At 39.2% G+C, this 26788-nt stretch overlaps 1 protein-coding gene and 1 pseudogene across 2 annotated transcripts in view; one reads left to right on the top strand and one right to left on the bottom strand.

The window, feature by feature from the left end:
* BICRAL (BICRA like chromatin remodeling complex associated protein) overlaps window positions 1–26788 on the bottom strand; it is an 83323-nt gene that overhangs the window by 31285 nt on the left and 25250 nt on the right. Inside the window, exons 2-5 of one of the 2 annotated variants that reach the window (XM_022581925.3) lie at window positions 21240–21300; window positions 2649–2694; window positions 2184–2232; window positions 2027–2095 (exon numbers count right to left, since the gene is read on the bottom strand). In XM_022581925.3, the coding sequence (XP_022437633.2) occupies window positions 2027–2095; window positions 2184–2232; window positions 2649–2689 (159 nt within the window). In that variant the 5' untranslated portion in view covers window positions 2690–2694; window positions 21240–21300. The remainder of the gene's footprint in view (window positions 1–2026; window positions 2096–2183; window positions 2233–2648; window positions 2695–21239; window positions 21301–26788) is intronic. The other variant, XM_022581924.3, reaches the window with a different exon arrangement.
* LOC115801748 (mitochondrial inner membrane protease subunit 1 pseudogene) lies at window positions 15681–18939 on the top strand (annotated as a pseudogene).

Below are 26788 nucleotides of genomic sequence, written 5' to 3' on the forward strand. Positions count from 1 at the left end.
GCCCACGCGCCGCAACTACTGAAGCCCACGCACCTAGAGCTCGTGCTCCGCGAAAAGAGAAGCCACCGCAACGAGAAGCCCGTGCACCGCAACGAAGAGTAGCCCCTGCTTGCCGCAACTAGAGAAAGCCCGTGCGCAGCAACAAAGACCCAACGCAGCCAAAAGTAATAAATAAATAAAAATTAAAAAAAAAAAAAAGAAAACAGTCCAGGGAATTCCTTGGGGGTCCAGTGGTTAGAACTTGGCGCTTTAGCTGCCAGGGCCTGGGTTCAATCTCTGGTTGGGGAACTAAGATCCCACAAGCTGCATGGCGTAGCCAAAAAGAAAAAAAAAAGAATGAATAGTCCAACTTTCAAAACTATACAGATTCTCAGCCCTAGGCTAATAAGGTGTGTTGGGGGCTAGATGATGGGAAGACCCAGGTAGAAAAGCCAAGGCTAGTTCACTTGACACCCAATCAACAGTTGAAACGGGACTAATGTGGCCTCAGTTAGGTGGACACCACCTTAGGACTTGAACAGTCATTTGAAAGGAAGTGGGAAAAAGCAACTGAAAGCAAGGAGGTTTGTTTGTTTGTTTTTGCAGAGAAATATCAAGGCAACAGTGGATTATCTCCTGAGTGGTGGTACACAGTTTAATGTTTTTACAATGCACAAATTAACAGACCATAGGTTTAAAATTCCATATTTTTAAAAGCTTTTAAAACGTTTTACTGACATGATGCAACTCAAGTTTACAATAAATACACCCTGAATGAAGCAGCCTGAAGAGTTAGAATTAACACTTACGTGGAAGTGGGAGAGCTGGTAAGTAAAACTCATTAGTGTTGGCAAACAGGCTCAATATCTACTTTATGGGTTTAATGGCATCACATGCAGTTATTGCCCACTCAGAATGAACTTCAGCATTGCTACTAATTCATAAGCCTTACAGGAAATCAGTGTTGTGACTTTAAAGCCACCCCTAGCATGTGGAGGAGTCTTGCGTGTTATGATCTGACGTACTTTACACATACTCAAATACTTTAAAGAATTGTGCATTCCCAAGGACTTTCTGAATACTATTCCATTTTATGGATGAAGAAAATAAAGACCCTGATGATGACGATAAGTTGACATTAACTGAGCACTGTGTCAACTGATTTCCATGGACTAGTCCATTCATCTTAACCACCCTATGAGGTAGATTTATCATTCTCCTGGATTCACAAATAAGGAAACTGAGTCTTAGAGATTTAGTGATAGATGCAAGGTTATAAAGCTAGTAAGTGGCAGAGCAAGGATTCAAACTTGGGTGGTCGGACTCTGGACTACCATCCATGGCAGAACAAAGCAGTTGAAAAGATGAAAGTAACATAGGCTTAAACACAACAATCCAGATATAGTTTCCAGGCAGGACTTCCCTGCCCTCAGGTCAGATTTCTTGTCTAGATGTTCCTAGAGCTTAAGAACCTGCACCCTGGAACCTGGTGGCCTGGGTTCGATTCCTAGCTTGCGACTCCTGGCTGTGTAATACTGGGTAAATACCAACCTTTAGTTCTCTCATCTTTAAATATGGGTAATAATAGAACCTACTTCACGGAATTACTGTAAGGTTAACGAGGTTAATATATGTTAAGCTCTGAGTGCCAAGAACATACCGAGCGCTCAGTAGGTGCCAGCTACTATGATCTTTCTCCTTGTTTAAGATGAAAATGATTAGAAAGTAACCACAATACAGAATGATTTTTTTTAAAGCTTATGTAACAACATTCAAAAGACTCTAATATAAGTTTCTCAGGCTATAACGTTTCTGGGGCATTTTAAAAAGAAAGTTGAAAGCTTAGGAAAATGGCAAAGTAAAAATCTTAATAGACTAAGTTAAAAGTAGAAAATGTCAACCAAATTCAATAGATTTTCCTCTTGTGTCAATTACAAAAGACAAAGTAGGGATTCCCATCATGATACAAAGGCAATTAAAGCTTCAATTCACTAGGCATCAATGAGACAGAAACATCTGATCATTGCATTCAGTTTCCAATACTCACACTAGAGTTGGCGAAAATTGAATTTGAATTGGCTGCAGAATATCCTGCATTAGTCAAGTCCTCATTGCTCTGCAAAAGTACAAATTCAAAAAAGTGATCACTTTGACTCTCAAGAAGAAACAAAATGTATGCCTATGATGGTCTGAGTATTACTTACCGATTTATTACTAGGTCCATGTAGAAAATAGTTCAATGCCTGTGGGTCTCTAGAAGACAACAGCCAAGAAGAGAAAACAGCAAATAAATACATTACTTATATTTAGGGTTCATTTTTACAGGGGAAAAAGAAAATGATGTATTAGTTTGAGTAAAATCCTCTTCCTGTTTTAAAACTATTAGTAGTTTTTTTTTGTTGGTTTTGTTTTGTTTCATTTTGATGTTCCATTTCCTATCATCACTCATTTCTGCCTCCTAGGATTTTTTTATGAAATAAATTTAATAAAGGATTACCTAATTATGACCCCTATGTTAATCCATGTCACTTGGTCTCCCTTCTATATCTATGATGATTATTTAATCTTTATTTTAAAAACCCACTTGGTTTTAACATGCTTATTAGGTTGTCTTAGTACAGCAGACCTCACACGTTTGATTTACCCTTATTTTGGAATGAGCCTCTTACCCAATAAGATCAAGGAGACACGAGTCATCATCATCATCCATGACAACTATAAGGAAAAGGAATAAGAAAGCACTGTTTCAGCAAAGCAGATTAAAGCCAGTAGCATCAATGCAACACAAAAATACACCTTATACTTTCCTAGATAAATAACTAATTCATGTGAGCTTTCCCTCTAGTTGCTTATTATGAATGTGACTTTTAAATTTTTGTGGTCATTCAAGAGATGAAGTACTCAATTTAAATTGTTTTTGTTGAACACAAATCCTTAACTTACAAGTCAAAAAGCAATCTAGACAAATCAAGGATAGTTGGCAGCAACCACTCACACACAGATTCCTCAAAGGGGCGGTAAACCATGAACAGTAACTTCCTCAAAATGTACACAGTGAACAAGAGGAGAAATCGTATTTTTGTTTTAGAAAAAAATCTCATGCATACAGAGGTCTTTGAATTTTGTGACTGGATATTTCCAAACCTGGTGAGCAATCTGGATTTCTAGCCATATTTTGGCTATCTTTAGGAAAACAGAAAAGTCAGTTGTCCCTACTTTTTGAGACAGAAGAGGCACCATCGCCCCAGGCAGTACTGCGACAGGCTCTGCCCTGAAGGTCCCAAGTTCCTCCCTCTGCAGCAGTAACGCCAACTGCTCAATTCCAAACAATCTGCATCCCAACACTGGAATCTTTAAAGTAGAAACCCTCAACCCCAAATTCACCCCAGCTCCAAGCCCAAATCTCTCTCTCTCCCCAGCCATCGACAGCATCCAGCTTAACCAGCGCAATCACTGTGCTCTGGCTGAAACAATAACAACTGTATAAATTCCAAGAGCAGCTCTCCCCCTTTCTTTCTCCTCCCTCCCCCCCGAGATCCAGGAAACTTACACTAGTGATCCGACACCTGGCAACACTGCTTCGCACCCATTTCGAGCCATGCAGTGGAATAATTTACATCACGGAATGCCAAGGCCAAGAGTTCTGGAGCCGTTGGAAAGGGCAGTTGTGAACGGCAGTTGGACGGAGGAATGAAATCCTGAAGAGATGCCCAGAAGCGGGACACGCCCGAAGAAGGCAGAGGCAGAGTTTCTACTAAGTTTTTTTTCTCCGTTAAAACTGCCATCTCCTCTCCACTTCCCCTCAGCTTCCCATCCTATCAGTCACAAGGCCAAACAAATATAAAATGTACTCCTGCGACATGGAAGGAAACTTGCTCTCTTCAGGAAGGGTCTGGAAGGGGTAAGTATCCCCCCATGTGGGACCTTCCCGTTGATGGGAGAATTGGTTCAGCTGCTGAATGATCCGGACGATTACAATCCATTTGAGTGGATCATCAGTGGAGAGGAGAGGTGATGGGTGAGACAGGAGGAGGTCAGAGTGGGGAAAGCCTGTCAAAAGGTAACATCCATGGCCAAAACTGTGAAAGGTACAGCAGGCTAAGTGAAGTCTGCAGCTAGCACTCAGATGTCCAGGTGCTCAGGGGCATGCGAGGACGACTCTACTAATACGACTTTGAGGAGTGAAAAGGGACAGGAAAGAGAAACAGGAAAACTATCATTAAGTAGATATGTCGACATCAGTGTGAAGAGCTTCCCTTAAATCATGATAGTTAATATGCAGAACAGCACTAGCTGTTGCTCATTACCGTATCCTGGGCTTATCTCCCAGACAGCACACTCGCATGGACTAAATTAGCCAAATATGACGTATAATTAAGCCTATAAAGTGGATATTATTTCTTTACTTCAACGTGACCATTTAAATGGAGCTCCACTGTATCCTTTGTAAATTTATTTTTTTTAAGTGTCTAACAGTCTCTGGAACAAACTAATTAATAAAAACGTACGTGAAAAATAGCTTACACCAAAGCAGAACACTTTCATGCCTCTCCCAGCTTCCCTCACTACTTTACACCTGTACCCAGCTCCTCCAGTGGATGAGATGCCCAAGGGTTAACACACACTGAGGGAGGGAGGCAGCGCCAGTCACTCCTCCGAGAGGAGGTGTCACTGCCACTGGGACTTTCAAGCACAGAGAACATTTGTTACCCCAAAGCTCAAAGTGACAAGCTACTCCTTGAGTAGCCCAAATAAAAGAACAATTTTACAATACTGGATGAAATTAAAAGCCATTGCACACCCCCCACAGCAAACCAAGCAGGCCGCTCAAATGCTTGACGAAATGCTCCTTGGGGACATCCGCCCTACTCGGGGGCATCAGTCCTAACAGACAGACCTCCTCCTCCAGGCCTCCTTGGGTAGAACTCTACGAGCCTTTATCGTCAGGGGTACCCCGAGAATTCTACTTTTTAAAGGGCCGCACTCTTTTCTGACTATAAACAGTTTCAAATTAGAAGAGATGACTCTTATCCCTACATGCCCAGCTCTACATGGTGCCAAAACACAGTCATGTTATAGCCCGAGCCAGTAGTCCTTTCCCAGGAGGACACACGGCCCACCAAAGCAAATCTGCCAAAGTAAAACTGTAGAAATTGACTACGATTCTAAAGTGGGAAGACAACCTGAGGATCAGAAACTGACTCAAAAGTGAAGAGCTGGGCTTCCCTGGTGGCGCAGTGGTTGAGAGTCCGCCTGCCGATGCAGGGGACACGGGTTCGTGCCCCGGTCCGGGAAGATCCCACATGCCGCGGAGCGGCTGGGCCCGTGAGCCATGGCCGCTGAGCCTGCGCGTCCGGAGCCTTTGCTCCGCAACGGGAGAGGCCACAACAGTGAGAGGCCCGCGTACCGCGAAAAAAAAAGTGAAGAGCTTAGTTTTTTTTGGAAAAGATTTTCCCATTACTTCTGGACTCTTGTTGAGGCTCTTTTCTCATTAAAGTAACAACCCTGGATTCCCTAGATGGGCCTCTGGCCACAGGTGAAACCTATAAGGCTGTGTGAAAGATAAGTCCCCCCCTCTAAGGGGTTAAAAACTACTTCTTGGTTCAGCACACTTGAGCAAGACACATCCCCTAAGTAATAGCAGTTTACAGCAGTAGAATTTGTCAGGGAGAGAAGGGGATTGCAGTTCTTACAGAATCCTCGTAGGCACCCCAAGAGATCAGAAATCACTGCCCCAGACACCTGACTACCACTCTCAAAGAGTTAAAGCTAATATTTAAAATTGCTCTTACTATTCTTAGTCAAGAGGCGCTATGAAAGTGACATTTCCAATCAGTGGGGGAAAGATGCTAGCCTTCTAGAGAAAAGAAGGTGGAGCCATACCTCACATCTTACACAAAAATAAATTCCAGGTGGATCTAAGAGTTAAATGGGAGGGAGGAGGAGAGCTTAAAGTACTAGAATAACATATGGGATAATTTTGTTTTTATAATCTTGGAGTAGGGAAAGGCTAAGTATGTCACAAGACGCAGAAGTCATAAAAGAAGACTGCCAAATGTGATGACAAAACATTTTTAAATTCTGCATGATAAAAGAAAAATAAACATGAATAAAGTCAAAGACTAAAAAACCCCCCAAAAACATACGACAGGAAAATACTTTCAATTCATATCACAAACAACTTTTCTCCTTAATACATAACTCCTATTTTTAAAAAGTCAGCTACCCTGCAGAAAATCAAAGGGTATGAAAAATCAGTTCATAAAAAAAGGAAAGACAAGTAGCTCCTAAACATGTAAAAGTAATCACCCTCACTTAGAATAAGAGAAATGAAATTAAAGTTACAATGAGATACTATTATTTGTCAGATTGGCAAAGATAAAAAAGTTTGGTTAAGGACTATGGTAGTCAGGAAATGGGAAATAGGGACTTTTATACCCTGGTAGTGAGAGTGTAAACTCATGTGACCTCTGCAGAGGGCAATTTAGCAGTCGCTTTCAAAGTTTTAAGGGCACAAATCACTTCACCTAGCAAATATTTCCAGGTACTCGTCCCGCAGATATTCTTGTACATGTGTGAAATGATATGTGTATAAGAATATCCAGTGCAGCATGACTGGTTTTAGCAAAAGACTAAAAACCTCAATGTCAGGGGTACGGGGTTTCTTCTTAAGGTGATGGAAATGTTGTGTAATTAAACCACTGAATTGTACACTTTAAAGGGTGCATTTTATGGTATTTAAATTCTATTTAAAGCATTTTTAAAAACTCTATGTCCATAATGAAAGAGGTGTGTACCTTTCTTGTTCCTTTGATCATATATCTTTCTAAGTCAGTCTGTATACCTTTCTTGTTCCTTTGATCATATATCTTTCTAAGTCAGTCTGTATAAATATGCCTCATTTTTCTTTGTATTTTTGAATTTTATTTTTTTATTTTTTACACTGCAGGTTCTTATTAGTTATCTGATTTATACATATTAGTGTATACATGTCAATCCCAATCTCCCAATTCATCCCACCACCACCCTCCACCCCCGCCACTTTCCCCGCTTGGTGTCCATACGTTTGTTCTCTACATCTGTGTCTCTATTTCTGCCCTGCAAACCAGTTCATCTGTACCACTTTTCTAGGTTCCACATAGATGCATTAATATACGATATTTGTTTTTCTCTTTCTGACTTACTTCACTCTGTATGACAGTCTCTAGATCCATCCACATCTCTACAAATGACCCAATTTCATTCCTTTTTATGGCTGAGTAACATTCCACTGTATATATGTACCACAACTTCTTTATCCATTCGTCTGTCGAGGGGCATTTCGGTTGCTTCCATGACCTGGCTATTGTAAATAGTGCGGCAATGAACATTAGGGTGCATGTGTCTTTTTGGATTATGGTTTTCTCTGGGTATATGCCCAGTAGTGGGATTGCTGGATCATATGGTAATTCTATTTTTCGTTTTTTAAGGAACCTCCATACTGTTCTCCACAGTGGCTGTATCAATTTACATTCCCACCAACAGTGCAAGAGGGTTCCCTTTTCTCCACACCCTCTGCAGCATTTGTTGTTTGTAGATTTTCTGATGAAGCCCATTCTAACTGGTGTGAGGTGATACTTCATTGTAGTTTTGATTTGCATTTCTCTAATAATTAGTGATGTTGAGCAGCTTTTCATGTGCTTCTTGGCCGTCTGTATGCCTTCTTTGGAGAAATGTCTATATAGGTCTTCTGCCCATTTTTGGATTGGGTTCTTGAATATTGAGCTGCATGAGCTGTTTACATATTTTGGAGATTAATCCTTTGTCCACTGATTCATTTGCGAATATTTTCTCCCATTCTGAGGGCTGTCTTTTTGTCTTGTTTATGGTTTCCTTTGCTGTGCAAAAGCTTTTAAGTTTCATTAGGTCCCATTTGTTTATTTTTGTTTCCATTACTCTAGGAGGTGGATCAAAAAAGATCTTGCTGTGATTTATGTCAAAGAGTGTTCCTCCTATGTTTTCCTTTAAGAGTTTTATAGTGTCCGGTCTTACATTTAGGTCTTGAATCCATTCTGAGTTTATTTTTGTGTATGGTGTTAGGGAGCGTTCTAATTTCATTCTTTTACATGTAGCTGTCCAGTTTTCCCAGCACCACTTATTAAAGAGACTGTCTTTTTTCCATTGTCTATCCTTGCCTCCTTTGTCATAGATTAGTTGACCAGAGGTGTGTGGGTTTATCTCTGGGCTTTCTATCTTGTTCTATTGACTATGTTTCTGTTTTTGTGCCAGTACCATATTGTCTTGATTACTGTAGCTTTGTAGTATAGTCTGAAGTCAGGAGTCTGATTCCTCCAGCTCTGTTTTTTTCCCTCAAGACTGCTTTGGCTATTCGGGGTCTTTTGTGTCTCCATACAAATTTTAAGATTTTTTGTTCTAGCTCTGTAAAAAATGCCATTGGTAGTTTGATAGGGATTGCATTGAATCTGTAGATTGCTTTGGGTAGTATAGTCATTTTCAAAATATTGATTCTTCCAATCCAAGAACATGGTATAGCTCTCCATCTGTTGGTATCATCTTTAATTTCTCTCATCAGTGTCTTACAGTTTTCTGCATACAGGTCTTTTGTCTCCCTAGGTAGGTTTATTCCTAGGTATTTTATTCTTTTTATTGCAATGGTAAATGGGAATGTTTCCTTAATTTCTCTTTCAGATTTTTCATCATTAGTGTAGAGGAATACAAGAGATTTCTGTGCATTAATTTTGTATCCTGCAACTTTACCAAATTCATTGATTAGCTCTAGTAGTTTTCTGGTGGCATTTTTAGGATTCTCTATGTATAGTATCATGTCATCTGCAAACAGTGACGGTTTTACTTGTTCTTTTCCAGTTTGTATTCCTTTTATTTCTTTTTCTTCTCTGATTGTTGTGGCTAGGACTTCCAAAACTATGCTGAATAATAGTGGTGAGAGTGGACATCCTTGTCTCGTTCCTGATCTTAGAGGAAATGCTTTCAGTTTTTCACCATTGAGAATGATGTTTGCTGTGGGTTTGTCATATATGGCCTTTATTATGTTGAGGTAGGTTCCCTCTATGCCCACTTTCTGGAGAGTTTTTATCATAAATGGGTGTTGAATTTTGTCAAAAGCTTTTTCTGCATCTATTGAGATGATCATATGGTTTTTATTCTTCAATTTGTTAATATGGAATATCACATTGATTGATTTGCATATATTGAAGAATCCTCGCATCCCTGGGATAAATCCCACTTGATCATGGTGTATGATCCTTTTAATGTGTTGTTGGATTCTGTTTGCTAGTATTTTGTTGAGGATTTTTGCATCTATATTCATCAGTGATATTGGTCTGTAATTTTCTTTTTTTGTAGTATATTTGTCTGGTTTTGGTATCAGGGTGATGGTGGCCTCATAGAATGAGTTTGGGAGTGTTCCTTCCTCTGCAATTTTTGGGAAGAGTTTGAGAAGGATGGGTGTTAGCTCTTCTATAAATGTTTGATAGAATTCACCTGTGAAGTCATCTGGTCCTGGACTTTGCTTGTTGGAAGATTTTTCATCACAGTTTCAATTTCATTACTCGTGATTGGTCTGTTCATATTTTCTATTTCTTCCTGGTTCAGTCCTGGAAGGTTATACCTTTCTAAGAATTTGTCCATTTCTTCCAGGTTGTCTGTTTTATTGGCATAGAGTTGCTTGTGGTAGTCTCTTAGGATGCTTTGTATTTCTACGGTGTCTGTTGTAACTTCTCAGTTTTCATTTCTAATTGTATTGATTTGAGTCCTCTCCCTCTTTTTCTTGATGAGTCTGCCTAATGGTTTATCAATTTTGTTTATGTTCCCAAAGAACCAGCTTTTAGTTTTATTGATCTTTGCTATTGTCTTCTTTGTTTCTATTTCATTTATTTCTGCTCTGATCTTTATGATTTCTTTCCTTCTACTAACTTTGGGTTTTGTTTGTTCTTCTTTAGATTGTTTAGGTGTAAGGTTAGATTTGAGATTTTTCTTGTTTCTTGAGGTAGGCTTGTATAGCTATAAACTTCCCTCTTAGAACTGCTTTTGCTGCATCCCATAGGTTTTGGATCGTTGTGTTTTCATTGTCCTTTGTCTCTAAGTATTTTTTTGATTTCCTCTTTGATTTCTTCAGTGATCTCTTGGTTATTTAGTAACGTATTGTTTGGCCTCCATGTGTTTGTGTTTTTTACGTTTTTTCCCCTGTAATTCATTTCTAATCTCATAGTGTTGTGCTCAGAAAAGATGCTTGATATGATTTCAATTTTCTTAAATTTACTGAGGCTTGATTTGGGACCCAAGATGTGATCTATCCTGAAGAATGTTCCGTGCGCACTTGAGAAGAAAGTATAATCTGCTGTTTTTGGATGGAATGTCCTATAAATATCAATAAAATCTAACTGGTCTATTGTGTCATTTAAAGCTTGTGTTTCCTTATTAATTTTCTGTCTGGATGATCTGTCCATTGGTGTAAGTGAGGTATTAAATTCCCCCGCTATTATTGTGTTACTGTCAATTTCCTCTTTTTAGTTGTTAGCAGTTGCCTTATGTATTGAGGTGCTCCTATGTTGGGTGCGTATATATTTATAATTGTTATATCTTCTTCTTGGATTGATCCCTTGATCATTACGTAGTGTCCTTCCTTGTCTCTTGTGACATTCTTTATTTTAAAGTCTATTTTCTCTGATATAAGCATTGCTACTCCAGCTTTCTTTTGATTTCCATTTGCATGGAATATCTTTTTCCATCCCCTCACTTTCAGTCTGTATGTGTCCCTAGGTCTGAAGTGGGTCTCTTGTAGACAGCATATATACGGGTCTTGTTTTTGTATCCATTCAGAGAGCCTGTGTCTTTTGGTTGGAGCATTTAATCTATTCACGTTTAAGGTAATTATTGATATGTATGTTCCTATTACCATTTTCTTAATTGTTATGGGTTTGTTTTTGTAAGTCCTTTTCTTCTCTTGTGTTTCCCACTTAGAGAAGTTACTTTAGCATTTGTTGTAGAGCTGGTTTGGTGGTGCTGAATTCTCTCAGCTTTTGCTTGTCTGTAAAGCTTTTAATTTCTCCATCAAATCTGAATGAGATCCTTGCCAGGTAGAGTAATCTTCGTTGTAAGTTCTTCCCTTTCATCACTTTAAATATATCGTGCCACTCCCTTCTGGCTTGTAGAGTTTCTGCAGAGAAATCAGCTGTTAACCTTATGGGAGTTCCCTTGTACGTTATTTGTCATTTTTACCTTGTTGCTTTGAATAACTTTTCTTTCTCTTTAATTTTTGTCAGTTTGATTACTATGTGTCTTGGCATGTTTCTCCTTGGGTTTATTCTGCCTGGGACTCTCTGCGCTTCCTGGACTTGGGTGGCTATTTGCTTTCCCATGTTAGGGAAGTCTTCGACTATAATCTCTTCAAATATTTTCTTGGGTCCTTTCTCTCTCTCTTCTCCTTCTGGGACCCCTATAATGTGAATGTTGTTGGGTTTAATGTTGTCCCAGAGGTCTCTTAGGCTGTCTTCATTTCTTTTAATTCTTTTTTTCTTTATTCTGTTCTGTGGCAGTGAATTCCACCACTCTGTCTTCCACGTCACCTATCCGTTCTTCTGCCTCAGTTATTCTGCTATTGATTCCTTCTAGTGTATTTTTCATTTCAGTTATTGTATTGTTCATCTCTGTTTGCTTGTTCTTTAATTCTTCTAGGTGTTTGTTCTTTAATTCTTCTAGGTCTCTGTTAAACATTTATTGCATCTTCTCGATCTTTGCTCCATTCTTTTGAGGTCCTGCATCATCTTCACTGTCATTATTCTGAATTCTTTTTCTGGAAGGTTGCCTATCTCCACTTCAGTTAGTTGTTTTTCCGGGGTTTTATCTTTTTCCTTTATCTGGTACATAGTCCTCTGCCTTTTCATTTTGCCTATCTTTCTGTGAATGTGGTTTTCATTCCACAGGCTGCAGAACTGTCTGTCTCATTATTTTTAATGGCTGTGTAATATTCCAGTGTGGATGAATCATGATTTATGCTCCCAAGTGCTGGGTGGAGGCAGAATATATACATGTGTTTGTAAATATTCAGACCCTGAAATGAGGCACAAATAACCAGCAACACCAGCTGCTTCTGTGAGGGAATCTGGGTGGCTGGAAACACAGAGGAAGGTATACACTTCACTTATATGTCCTTTTGTACCTCTTGAATGTTATGCCACATGCATGAAAGGCCTATTTTAAGAAATAAATACAATTAATATGGGAATTTCCTGGCAGTCCAGTGGTTAGGATTCTGGGTTTTCACTGCCTGGGGACCGGGGTTTGATTCCTGGTTGGAGAACTAAGGTCCTGCAAGCCACACGGTGCCCCCCACACCAAATACAATTAATAAAACAAAGAGGATGCGGGAGACCCATGAAACACAAGAATCTCAAGTCAGTCTCACTCTAGGTAAGCATACCAGAGATCAAATACCTGGAAAATTTTCAAGCAGCCTAGTGGCCTCAAGAATAATCTACATCAGCTATCTGTAAGAAATATCTTCCAGACAGTCTGATTTTCATTAAGATCACAGAAAGATTTTAAAGACCTCTAAGACAGAGATAAAAAGGAAGACGACAGGCTATTTAAAATTTTTTTCATACAGTGGGAACAGTCTGAGCTCTCATATCAAGAAATGTATTGGGGGCTTCCCTGGTGGCGCAGTGGTTGAGAGTCTGCCTGCCGATGCAGGGGACGTGGGTTCGTGCCCCGGTCTGGGAAGATCCCACATGCCGCGGAGCGGCTGAGCCTGCGCGTCCGGAGCCTGTGCTCCGCAACAGTGAGAGGCCCGCGTACCGCAAAAAAAAAAAAAAGAAATGTATTGGTTTCAAGAACAGCTATTTCAGGAAAGCTAGCTAAGCAAATCAATTCTACTGATTTAAGATATTATAACCTAGCAGCAGTAGAAGAAAACTTTTAAAGTCATACACAGGATTTCAAATACTTCACAAAATGAAATTTGGTATGTGACTGCTATAACAAATGATTCTCTTCTCTTCCTTATATGCCTCTCTGTTCTTTTTCTTCTTCCAAAAACATTACATAGTGAAAATGACTAGGAAGCTAAAACTTTAAAAGATCACCAAGAGGGACTTCCCTGGTGGTCCAGTGGGTAGGACTCCACGCTCCCAATACACGGGGCCCGGGTTCAATCCCTGGTCGGGGAACACAGGCATGCCGCAGTTAAGAGTCCGCATGCTGCAACTAAAGATCCCACATGCCGCAGTGAAGATCCCACGTACTGCAACTAAGACCCGGCACAGCCAAATAAATAAATATTTTAAAAAAATAATAAATAAATAAATAAATAAAAGATCACCAAGAGTCAATATAATAGGCTATCTTACCAACATACAAAAAATTACTGAAATTTGCTTTATTTGCACTAATTTGGTATAGCATCAGTATATGCCATAATTTCCCAATCATTTACAAACAAATTTACCTTTAAAAGGTGCTGAGGCTAGCAGAGGGATCATTGGGAAACTTCATTTAAGCAATCATGAGCTGTGGAATGGTTGCAGTGTTCTCATGTGATCTGTGCCTGAGCTATTCAAGGTATAATGAGCTGTAGTCACTTTTATTTTTACCCACATATTTACCAGTTCCAGTGCTGTTCATTCCTTTGAGTAAATCCAATTTTCATCTGGTATCATTTTCTCCCTTCTGAAGGATTTCTTTTTTTAAAATAATTAATTAATTAATTAATTTTTGGCTGGGTTGGGACTTCGTTGCTGTGTGCGGGCTTTCCCTAGTTGTGGCAAGCGGGAGTTACCCTTCGTTGTGGTGCGTGGGCTTCTCACTGCGGTAGCTTCTCTTTGCTGCAGAGCACGGGCTCTAGGCATGAGGGCTTCAGTAGTTGTAGCACGCGGGCTCAGTAGTTGTGGCTTGCGGGCTCTAGAACACAGGCTCAGTAGTTGTGCTGCATGGGTTTAGCTGCTCTGCGGCATGTGGGATCTTCCCAGACCAGGGCTCAAACCCTTGTCCCCTGCATTGCCAGGCAGATTCTTAACCACTGTACCATGAGGGAAGCCCCTGGAGGATTTCTTTTAATATTTTTGTAGTACAGATCTGGTGATGAATTCTTTCAGTTTTCATATGTCTTTTAAAAAAGTGTTTATTCTGCCTTCATTTTTGAAATGTATTTCATGGGACATATAGTTCTAGACTGAGTTTTTTTCTTCTCTTTTGGATCTTTAAAGATATTGCTACACTGTTTCTTGCTTGCATTGTTTCCAAATAGAATTCTGCTGTCATTCTTACTTTTGTCCTTTTGTACATGATAGGTCTCCCCTCCCCACCCCACTCCCACTCCAATGCTTTAAACTTTTTCTCTTTATCACTGGTTTTAAGCAATCTGATTCTGATATGCCTTGGCATCATTTTCTTCATGCTTCTTGTGCTTGGGGTTCATTAAACTTCTAGGATCTGTAGGTTTATAGTTTTCCTCCAATTTAGAACAATTTCAGCCATCCCTTCATATATTTTTTGTCCCTACCCCTCCTTCAGGGACTCCAATTACCTACGATTATGCTGCTTGAAGTGGTTCCACAGCTCACTGGTGCTCTTTTAAAAAATTTTTTTTAAGTGTCCTTTTATCGCTCTGGCTTTCATTTAGGATAGTTTCTATTGCTATGTCTTCAAGCACACTAATTTTTTCTTCTGCAGTGTCTAATCTGCTTGTTAATTGCATCCAATGTATTTTTTATTTTCAAACATTGTAGTTTTCATCTCTAGAAGTTGGGTTTTTTAAATATCTTCCATTTCTTTATTTAATATGTTCAATCTTTCCTCTACCTTCTTGAAATTATGCAGAATAGTGACAGCTTTTTAATGTCCTTCTCTACTAATTCTATCATTTATATCATTTCTGGGTCTTTTTCTACTGATTGATTTTTGTCCTCCTCATAGTGGGTGGTATTTTTCTCCTTCTTTGTATGCCTGGTACTTTTTTTATTGGATTCCAGACATTGCTAATTTTACATTATTGAGTACTGGATATTTTTGTATTCCTATAGATATTTTTGAACTTTGTCTAGGACACAATTAAGTTACATGTAAATGGTTTGATTCTCTTGAGGTCTGCTTTTAAGCTTTGTCAGTCTTTAGTCTAGGGCTAATTTTGCCCTATAGTGAGGTAATGCCCTTCTGAGTACTTCACTTGATGTCCCATGAATTACAAGGATTTTTGCAGTCTTGCAGGTGGGAACACAAACTCTTCTCTGCCCTGTGTGAGCTCCAAGTGTTATTTCCTATAATGCTTTTGGTTGATTCTTTCCCATGACTTGGGTAGTTTCCCCACACACATGTACCGATCAGGTTACCAGCTGAAGACTCAAGGGAGACTCTCTGCAGCTCTCCAGGGTTTTATCTGCATGTAGCTCTCTCCTCTGGTGCTCTGCCCAATGAGTTTTAGCCACTTTTACCCCCCAGCTGCATCAGCTCAACTCAGGAAGATTACTAGACTCCATCTGGGTTCCCCTTGCCTGCGCTATGGCCTGAAAACTCCCCAGACAGAAGCTGGGGCAGTTGCAGGGCTTACCTTATCTGTTTTCTATTTCTCATGAATCCCTGTCCTGTGCTGCCTGATACTCAATGTCTAAAAACCATTGTTTAATATATTTTATCTAATTTTTAACTGTTTTATGCAGGAAGGTCAATCCAATCCCTGTCATTGCATCTTGGTCCTATAGCGATTTTTAAGGTTTTGGAAGAAATCACTTTAGGAGGTAAGAACAGCTTATATGAGTTCATTAGCATGAATTATAGAATCAGAGCATCCTCAAAGGAGGAAAGGAGAAAGGGAGGACAGTAAATTGTAGTTTCATCCCCTGCCTCCTTCTGTTTTCTACCCTGAAGAATAGCTTAGGGAATGGGGAAAGCCGCTTCATTAATTACTACCTTTAATGAACTTGTTCAGTGGTTGAAAAGAATAAGCATTTAACCAACATTTAGCACCCACTGTGTGCCAGGTCCTCTGTTAAGGACTGGGAATATCAAATGAGTATGACATAAAATGCAATAATAAATGTAAATACCCTTAACATTTTTGTAGGACTGTAAAGCAAGGCCAAGAAGTAAATTATTATGTTTAAGCAAACAATATTCTGATAAGTGTCATGATCAGAAAGTTACACCATAAAACAGTCACTTACCCAGGGCAAGTAACTGTTTACGTCACCTAAGATATAAAGCATTTTCATCTTATTCCTTTTACTATATCGTCATTGTTATGGACTGTTAAATTTTATTTTTATTATTTTTTGGCTGCACCGTGCAGCACACGGAATCTTAGTTCACCAACCAGGGATCAAACTTGTGCCCCCTGCAGTGCAAGCACAGAGTCTTAACCACTGGACCACCAGGAAAGTCCCTGGACTGTTAAATTTTGTAATTACAAGGGTGTGTCAAACTTCCTGGCACAGTTCCTGATTGTAAGGAACTCCCTTTCTTTGGGGAGAGAGATGCAACAATTCATCACAGCGCAAGGTAAGAAGTGCTAGAGCTTTTGGCGAGGGTTCCCAAGCTTTTTCAGGTGAAGTCACTGGTCATTTTTTTTGTGAAATAATATGACATTTTACTAGGAGGAAACACTAGTATATTTTCACAATTATGCCCATTTGTAATAAAAAGAAGCTGTCAAACTCAACAAGATGGGCCCTGAGTTTTTCCTTTGTTATTCAACCAAGACCTTCATTCTTTTTGTAACTAGCTAGGGCATACTAACAGCAAGGAAGAAAGGTGGAAAAAACTAAGAACATTATTAGGAGAAAAACTTAGGAATCAAAAAAAAAAAAAATTCCAGGCCTTAAAGCTGCTTTAATTCCAACTTGGAACGAGGTGGAATAGAAACAAACCTAATATATTAAGCAATCCAGCTGGCTAAACAATGCACTATAACATGGGGGGAAAGAGTGACCAACCTTGGGGGGTCAGGGAGAAGTCTGGCCAGGCTTTACAGGGGCTGGGGACAGGTACAGGTCGGGGCGGGTGGGACACGGAATTTGGAAAGGACTTGTTCTGGATACTGACATTGACTAGGCTTGTGATTACTGACAAATTCCAATCTCTCAGGGCCTGTTTTCTCATCTTTAAATGAAATTAATAGCCACATCAGTGATTTAAAAACTTTGATCCCTGGGGACCTAGGATTCTCCGAGGGGTCCAGGAGCTGTCTTGGAGGCCTAAAGGTTGGTGGTAGAGGCACTGTAATGCTCCACTTCTCCCCTTTAACTCAGTGATAGAACTCTTAACTGGGAGAAAAAAGTTTGAAAATCATTTAACTTATCCAACTCCAGAACTCAGTGATTTGTTGTGTGCTGTAAAGGAATGACCTTTAATGGTGGTCAAACTGAAAATGGAAACACAAGGATCCATAGAAAGCAAGACATTCATGATTATTTTAGCAAGCAAGAGAATAGTGATAAATATATCAAACTTCTTTAAGATAAATTCCAACATAGTGATAACGATCCTAAGTTTAGTGACTACAGAACCATTAATCATACACAGATTGGTGTTTCTCAAACTGGGATCTGCAGAAGTAATCTTGGGTGGTCTGAGTTCTCAAGTTGGAGAAACACCAACAGATTTTAAAACCAGCCAGAAATACACATGCTGAAAATTTTCAGGGCTGATAAAATTTCTGCTTAACATGTTTACTAAAAGCCTCTCAAAATCTTGAGATCTAATGGGAATCTACTGACAGAAGACCTGTGTATGCATTGTCTGACTGATGCAAAGATGGTCCTGGGGAAAACATTTCCAGGTCTCTCTTTATCCTCCTTTAATCTCAACTGCCAATGCTGTGCCAGGCTGGGTAGAGTAGGTCTTAACAAAGGATGGCATCAAAAGAGACCGTGGGTTGGGTCTCAAAAGTCTTTGAGGTGGTTCAAGAGATACCAAACTCTGGAAGTAACAAAGCCCTACAGCATGGGAGAATGCTCTTAACTGCCTACTCTCTCCCACTGCACAGCTAGTGGTGGTAAAGAACTCTGGGTATTAAGTTATGGCTCAAGTATAGTGGACTAAAAGACTGACTTCAAATCTAAATGTTACTAACAGACTACCTTCTAGAAGCTTACAGTAAAAAACATATTACAGTGCTACCATCAAAAGTAGGAATCTTGTCATATTCATCTTCATATCCCCAGCAAATAGCACATAAACAGGTATAATAAATACTTAATAAATATCCAGGGTTTAGATGTAGGGCAGCTGTGGAGAAAGAGCCACCTGAGTGCTGGGCGAGAGCCTTCCAGGGTTCTTTGGGGCTAGAGGAATCTTGAAACCATGGATCACCTATATATGTTTTGAGACATGCTTTAGATGTTTTTTTCTGGAAGCCCTGCAACTACCATAAAAATTGAATGTATTGTTGAAAAGACATATGGCCAATGGTGGCAGAGTCTACATAGAACCATGCTTCGTGGTGTTCCAGGAAAAACCTTTCGGCTTGTTGGTTATATTATTCAGTCTGGCTGTATAACTCATTGTGTTTTTGAATACTTTGGTGGTGTTGTCATGTGTTCTGAACCATCAATAGAGCTTAAAATTCAAAATTCAGATATTGTCTTTGCAGAAAATTTTAGTCGACATTTTTATGGTATCCAAAGAGGTGACACTGTGATTGCAAAAAGCCCGAGTGATCCAAAATCAAATATTTGTAAAAGAGTAATTGGTTTGGAAGGAGACAGAATTCTTATCAATAGTCCATCAGGTTTATTTAAAAGCACAGTTATGTGCCAACGGGTCATGTTTGGTTAGAAGGTGATAATCTATAGAATTCTACAGATTCCAGGTACTGTGGACCTGTTCCATATGGACTAATAAGAGGATGTATCTTCGTTAAGATTTGGACTCAATGATTTTGGATTTCTACATGACAGCCCTAATGGCCACAGATTTTCTGATTGGCAAGCATTTATTCTTTTGATTTGACTACTGTCTTCTGTTCAAGTGAATTTATTATTGTCACTAAAACCATGTACTTGCTAATAAACTATTTGCTATTCAAAATAAATAAATAAATAAACAAATAAATAAATGTAGGGCAGCTGCATTTTATGCAAATATTGTGTTCCCAAAGGCCTTGCCTTAAAAACTCACATCATTCTAGTTTAATCCTGAAAAAGAAATTTATAATTTCCCAAAGTCCATCAGCATTGAAAATTTGCTATTACATTCTGTTAAAATTTTTTTTAAGGGTTTCCCTGGTGGCGCAGTGGTTGAGAGTCCACCTGCCTATGCAGGGGACGCGGGTTCGTGCCTCTGTCCGGGAGGATCCCACATGCCGCGGAGCGGCTGGGCCCGTGAGCCATGGCTGCTGAGCCTGCGCATCCGGAGCCTGTGCTCCGCAACGGGAGAGGCCACAGCAGTGAGAGGCCCGCGTACCACAAAAAAAAAAAAAAATTTTAAGGTGTAACAATGAAACTTGGGTTACATTTTTTAAAATAACTCATATCTTTTAGAGATCCCATACTGAAATAGGTATGAATGAAGTAATACGATGTCTGGGATTTGCTTCAAAATAACATGGACTGGGGAATTCCCTGGTGGTCCAGTGTTAGGACTCCACGCTTTCACTGCCAAGGGCATGGGTTCGAATCCTGGTTGGGGAACTAAGATTCTGCAAGCTGCGTGACACGGCAAATAAATAAATAAAATGAAATATAATAATAATAATAATAATATGGACTGGAGTTAGTTATTAAAAACATGGAAATCCGTCTCCCCTGCCCCCTCCAGAGATTCTGATTCACCAGGAATCTGGGGTTACTATGGGGTTTTCTCCCTGAACCCCTGAGGTTGGTCACTCTTTTCCCCCCCATGTTACAGCACACACTTGGGCACATTTCAGGCAAACTGGGGAAACTGTCCCCAACTGCAGGCAGATGGGACCTGCAAACAATGGCCTCTGGTGAGCTCAGAGACCCAAATCTAGGCTGCCAACTTTCCAAACTCAGGGGAAGGGTAGCTTCGTGGTAATCTGACTAAAGGAAATGCTGTAGGTGAAACTTCATTTGAGGATATCACTCTCAACCACCTTCAGTACCAGTCCCTTTCCACTACTTCCCCTCAAATGATTTATTTCTCCCTTCCTCTCTGTGCTGTACTTACTCATATTTACATACGATGTCAGCTCCACCAGGGCAGAGGTTTGTCTGTTCACCGACGAACCTCAGAATAGTGCCTGGCACGTGACAGGAGCTCACTGAACATGACCGCCAGTTTTATTGAGATATAATTGACAAATAAGATTGTGTAAGTTCAAGGTGTACAATTTGATGACTTGATACATATCTATATTGTGAAATGATTACCACAAACACATCCATCCCCTCGTATAGTTAATATTTTTCTTTTTTTGGTGTAGTGAGTACATTTAAAATCTACTCTCTCAAGAAATTCCAGGTATACAATATAGTATTGGTAACTATAGTCACCATGTTATACATTAGATCCCCAGAACTTATTCATCTTATAACTGCAAGTTTGTACCCTTTGACCAACATCTCCCCATTTCCCCCACCCCCCAGTCCCTGGCAACCACCAATCTACTCTGCTTCTACAAGTTCAACTTTTTTAGATTCCACATATAAATGAGATCATACAGTATTTGTCTATCTTTGTCCAACTTATTTCACTTAGCTTCTGTTTCAGCCATTTAGTCACAAACAGCAGGATTTCCTTCTTTTTATGGTTGAATACTATTCCACTGTACGTATGTGTATGTCCAACTATCTATATATTTGTATTTATATATAACAATTTCTTTATCCATTCATCCAACAACAGACATTTAGGTGGCTTCCATATCTTGGCTATTGTGAATAATGCTGCAATGAATCTGAGGGTGCAGATATCTCTTCAAGATAGTGATTTAATTTCCTTCAAATATACATATAGAAGTGGGGTTACTGGATCATATGGTAGCTCTATTTCTAATTTTTTGAGGACCCTCCATACTGTTTTCCATAGTGGCTGCATCAATTTACATTCCCACCAACAGTGCACAAGGGCTCCCTTTTGTCCATATCCTTGCCAACACTTGTCATCTCTTGTCTTTTTGATGATAGCCATTCTAACAGGTGAGAGGTGGTATCGCACTGTGGTCAATGAACATTTTTTGAAATGAACTTATCACCCTTTCCAATATGTTGGTCACATGATGGCAAGACCTGCAACAGGATCAGGCATACCAGGGAAAGTGTGCTTATTCCCTTTTTCTTGAAACTTACTTCAGTTTTCCAAGAAAGCATGCTTACTTTGGACACCAGGTTATTCCTATGGGAGAGCAATCTAAAGCGGAAAACAAAGAATTATATTTAAACCTAGAACATACAGTGGTGCTAAAGTTACTTCCCACTATTCCCCTGCACACTATTCTAGCCAAACTGCCACTCTCCTAGCCCCCAAACACAATGCACACTTTCCCAGCATCTGCCCTGGTTCAGGTGACAATTTTATCTGAAATGCTCTTCTTTCTCTCCTCCATCTACTGAAATTCCATCCGTTATTCAAAACTTAGTTTGAATCTACCTCTCTGAGTCTTTCTCTGACAACCTTGGGCTGTCTTTTGGATTTTCTACCGAGAATTCTAAAAGCACCAACCATGTCTTTTGACATTGATCAGCCACTGTTCTGTGTGATTAGCTTCATTATACCTATCTTCTGTACCCAACTAAAGCAGAGCCCAAATTTAAACAAAAACAGTATAAAGTGCTACAAGAGTACAATGAATTCTCCCATCCTAAGGCCAAGCAACTTTTAGACTGCATGGCTTTTCGGTATTAGCGAACTTAAAATTCTGGCCCATTACAGTAGGCTCTGGCCTCATTTTGTACCTTAACCCACCTCACCCTCCCCTATATGGAACGCTTGTTTCTTCGCCATCTTGACCATTTGATGTCCCCCAAACTTATCATGCCGCTTTTTCAATTCTTTGGCTTTGCACCTGTCCCTTTACTTAGAAGACAAAAGACCTTCCCGCCCATCTCCAAGTGGTCAACTGAGAATACCTCCTTATCTTTTAAGGCTTTGAGTAAAATGATTTTGCCTTTCATTTTAAAAAAATATCCTGAGACTTCCCTGGTGGCACAGTGGTTAATAATCCACCTGCCAATGCAGGGGACACAGGTTCGAGCCCTAGTCCAGGAAGATCCCACATGTGGCGGAGCAACTAAGCCCGTGCACCACAACTACTGAACCTGCACTCTAGAGCCCACAACTACTGAGCCTGTGCTCTAGAGCCCATGAGCCACACCTACTGAGCCTGCGTGCCTAGAGCCTGTGCTCCACAACAAGAGAAGCCACTGCAATGAGAAGCCCGCGCACTGCAACAAAGAGTAGCCCCTGGTCGCCACAACTAGAGAAAGCCCACGTGCAGCAATGAAGACCCAATGCAGCCAAAAATAAAATTAACTAATTTAAAGAAAATCCTGAAGCAAAATTAATTGCTCATCTATTTGTATCCCTAGAGCACGTCTGACATGTTACTAGACCTGACATGTGTGTGACAAAACTTTGCTTTTCTGACTCCCTCATTAGCTTACAAGTTCCATGAAAGCTGGGTCAATTTTGTTCCATCTTCATGTTACCAGAGTTTAGTGCAATGCCTCATACAAATGTGCCCAATAAACATGTTTTACTCCGTACTTAAGTAAAATTTTGGTCTTAAAACTAACTTTTTCAGGAGTGATGTCAGTTCCTTATCATTTGGTTTCCAAGAATATTCAGCTAGGCTACACAGGAGCACTTTAGCACAATCATAAAACACAGGATTCGGATGCAGGCTGGTCATCCATTGTCCGGGATCCACCAGCTTATGCTGGGCCCTTATGTATTTAGCCAGGCATTCCTGGCAGGGAGAAAAAGGCTTTCGAGGTCAACTGATTCCCCATCTGATCAGACAGTTCAGCTCTCTGAGGCATATGAAAATGTCATTTTTTAAGATCCATATGACAAAAAAATTGTGTATCCTTCCATAATAACCTACTTAATATTTAATAAACCTCCTTAAAACAGGGATTTATGCACTGAACATAAACATAAAATAACTCCTGGAGTCCCAAAATCTTGAGCAGCAATTTATATTAATAATAGTTGTGTTCAGGGACTTCCCTGGTGGTCCAGTGGTTAAGAATGCGCCTTCCAATGCAGGGGGACGCAGGTTCAATCCCTGGTTGGGGAACTAAGATCCCACATGCTGCAGGGCAACTAAGCCCTCACGCTGCAACTACTGAGCCCAGCGGTCACAACTAGACACAAGCCTGTGCGCGGCAAGGAAGAGCCTGCACGCCCTAATGAAAAGATCCCACGTGCTGCAACTAAGACCCGACACAGCCAAAAAAAAAAAAGTTGTGTTCATCAAAAGACTCAGAAGTAAAAGTCTAAGATGAAGTCTCTGGCACAGCCATGTATGGCTTTTTGAGGGCATCAACACTAGACCTTTAAAGAAAAGAAAAAAACTCTGCAGTACAGGAAAAACAGATGCTCTGCCAAAAATGTTTTCATAATTTCTTTACTGTGTTTTATAAGAGACAAGATTTTAATGACTATGGAAAACAGTAAACAGGAAATGACTGAAAAATGACCAAGAAATACTGCTGTCCTGATTGCTATTAAATGTTAAATAAAATTAAGTTGAAACTATCTTTGTGATAATTCACAATACTGCACTACATAGAATAATAAGTACTAAAAAGATGAGTCAGTTCTTTTCAGTTACACTACTAAATTTCAAAGAACTCTTGTATTATACTTCCAAATAAAAGGTGAGTTTCTGTTTTAATCAGTGATTGCCATATTTATTACTTTCTTCCACTAAAAATAAACAATCATTCAGAAAATTGGCTCCAATGACAAGCTGACTTAGCAAAAGGAAGCAATGCCAACATTGAAATAAACACTCATGAAGATGAACCTGGTCATGCATCAACCAAAAACACATTAAGCCAAAATTTTAGGAATAGGGATTAGAAACTAGAAAGCCAAAAGTAAGTCTTACTTGCATCCTCTCCATAAAAACAAACTATCTAAATATTAAACACAAACGGCTCTTGACACTTTTTAAATTTTTAGTTTCATTCAGAAAAAAGGTATCTTTTATTAAATGGAGATTTAGTGAGTCATTTGTGTTTTTTTTCTAATTGAAAGGGATTTCTTTTAGAGAGCATTTTAAATGAAGTAAAAGAAAAATCCTCCCAATGCGTTTTTTTCCTGCTTTTAAAAACAATGGATATTATTGCACAATACTGGTCATAAATAGAAAAAGGACTGCTGTTTGCATTTCCATCTTACAATCACAAAATTTACTAGAGTACAGTATGGTAATAATTAAGCTATTAAAAAATAAAAACTGCCTGATCTTTCTCTATATTTCCTCAAATACAATAGGACACCATTGCTCTGTGTTAGTGTAGTTTGTACATGTTATTGTTTCTATGTATGGAACTGCTTTAAAAAATACTTTGAAATGGCAGTAATTATAAATAAAAAATCTTTTTCTTTTATTGAGCTTTAGTATTAGCAATCTGGTTAAAGTTATCATGCAAACTCTTGACTCTCACTGCTCTCTGTCAATGAGTAACATTCAAAATATTTTGGTTTTACGGTATGTTCCAAGAAAAACAAGCCCTATAAAAACAACTAACAATATTAAACAAAATTCCATTTTACAAAGTCAATGATGTTACCAAGGAAGAGATGCTGAGGATTCTCTTTTATAAAAGCAGGCTCAAAAGGAAGATGTGTGCATGAGTCAATTTTTTAAGGAGAAGAAAATAAAAGGAAACTTTTAAAGCTTAAAAACGATTTAAGAAAGAATATGGGCAAATATATATGTAGCATATTACTCTAAGAAAGATTTCCCAGTTTCCACAAAAATTTTAAAGAAGCTGAATTAATCTCACTCTTCTAAACTCCGTTTAAGAAATATAAACTTCTATCTAGTGTGAAATCTTTTACAAACTTTAAGAAATGCCATGTGGACTGGAATTTAAATTGATAGCTTTTTCTATCAAAAGACCATAAGATACAGAGTTTCAGTTGAAGAAGATGAAAAAGTTCTGGGGAAAAACGGTGGTGATGGTTATACAACAAAGTGAATGTACTCAATGCCACAGAACTGTACTTAAAATGGCTAAAGGGCTTCCCCGGTGGCGCAATCGTTGAGAATCCGCCCACCAATGCAGGGGACATGGGTTCAAGTCCTGGTCCAAGAAGATCCCACAGACCGCAGAGCAACTAAACCCGTGTGCCACAACTACTGAATCTGTGCTCTAGAGCCCGCAAGCCACAATTACTGAGCCCGCACACCACAACTACTGAGCCAGTGCACCACAACTACTGAAGCCCACACATCTACAGCCCATGCTCCGCAACAAGAGAAGCCACCACAATGAGAAGCCCACGCACCGCAATGAAGACTAGCCCCTGCTCGCCACAACTAGAGAAAGCCCTCGCACAGCAACGACGACCCAACACAGCTAAAATTTTTAAATAAATAAACAAACAAACAAATAAATAAAATGGTAAATTTTGTTATGTATATTTTACCACAAAAAAAGAAGAAAGCATCTCTGAATATTCCTACTTAAAAAAATACCCAAAAGGGTTTATTTGAAAATAACTAGCTGTACATCTATGATTAAAAATCTAAAAAAATTGCAGAGGAAGGAACACTCCCAAACTCATTCTATGAGGCCACCATCACCCTGATACCAAAACCAGACAAATATACTACAAAAAAAGAAAATTACAGACCAATATCACTGATGAATATAGATGCAAAAATCCTCAACAAAATACTAGCAAACAGAATCCAACAACACATTAAAAGGATCATACACCATGATCAAGTGGGATTTATCCCAGGGATGCGAGGATTCTTCAATATATGCAAATCAATCAATGTGATATTCCATATTAACAAATTGAAGAATAAAAACCACATGATCATCTCAATAGATGCAGAAAAAGCTTTTGACAAAATTCAACACCCATTTATGATAAAAACTCTCCAGAAAGTGGGCATAGAGGGAACCTACCTCAACATAATAAAGGCCATATATGACAAACCCACAGCAAACATCATTCTCAATGGTGAAAAACTGAAAGCATTTCCTCTAAGATCAGGAACAAGACAAGTATGTCCACTCTCAGGCCACTATTATTCAGCATAGTTTTGGAAGTCCTAGCCACAACAATCAGAGAAGAAAAAGAAATAAAAGGAATACAAACTGGAAAAGAACAAGTAAAACTGTCACTGTTTGCAGATGACATGATACTATACATAGAGAATCCTAAAAATGCCACCAGAAAACTACTAGAGCTAATCAATGAATTTGGTAAAGTTGCAGGATACAAAATTAATGCGCAGAAATCTCTTGCATTCCTCTACACTAATGATGAAAAATCTGAAAGAGAAATTATGGAAGCACTCCCATTTACCATTGCAATAAAAAGAATAAAATACCTAGGAATAAACCTACCTAGGGAGACAAAAGACCTGTATGCAGAAAACTATAAGACACTGATGAAAGAAATTAAAGATGATACCAACAGATGGAGAGCTATACCATGTTCTTGGACTGGAAGAATCAATATTTTGAAAATGACTATACTACCCAAAGCAATCTACAGATTCAATGCATTCCTATTAAATTACCAGTGGCATTTATTACAGAGCTAGAACAAATCATCTTAAAATTTGTATGAAGACACAAAAGGCCCCAAATAGCCAAAGCAGTTTTGAGGGAAAAAAACAGAGCTGGAGGAATCAGACTCC

This window comes from Delphinapterus leucas, chromosome 10 (genome assembly GCF_059928025.1).
Source record: "Delphinapterus leucas isolate spDelLeu-1000000601 "Yukka" chromosome 10, BTC_Dleu_Yukka2, whole genome shotgun sequence".
Lineage (NCBI taxonomy): Eukaryota > Metazoa > Chordata > Mammalia > Artiodactyla > Monodontidae > Delphinapterus > Delphinapterus leucas.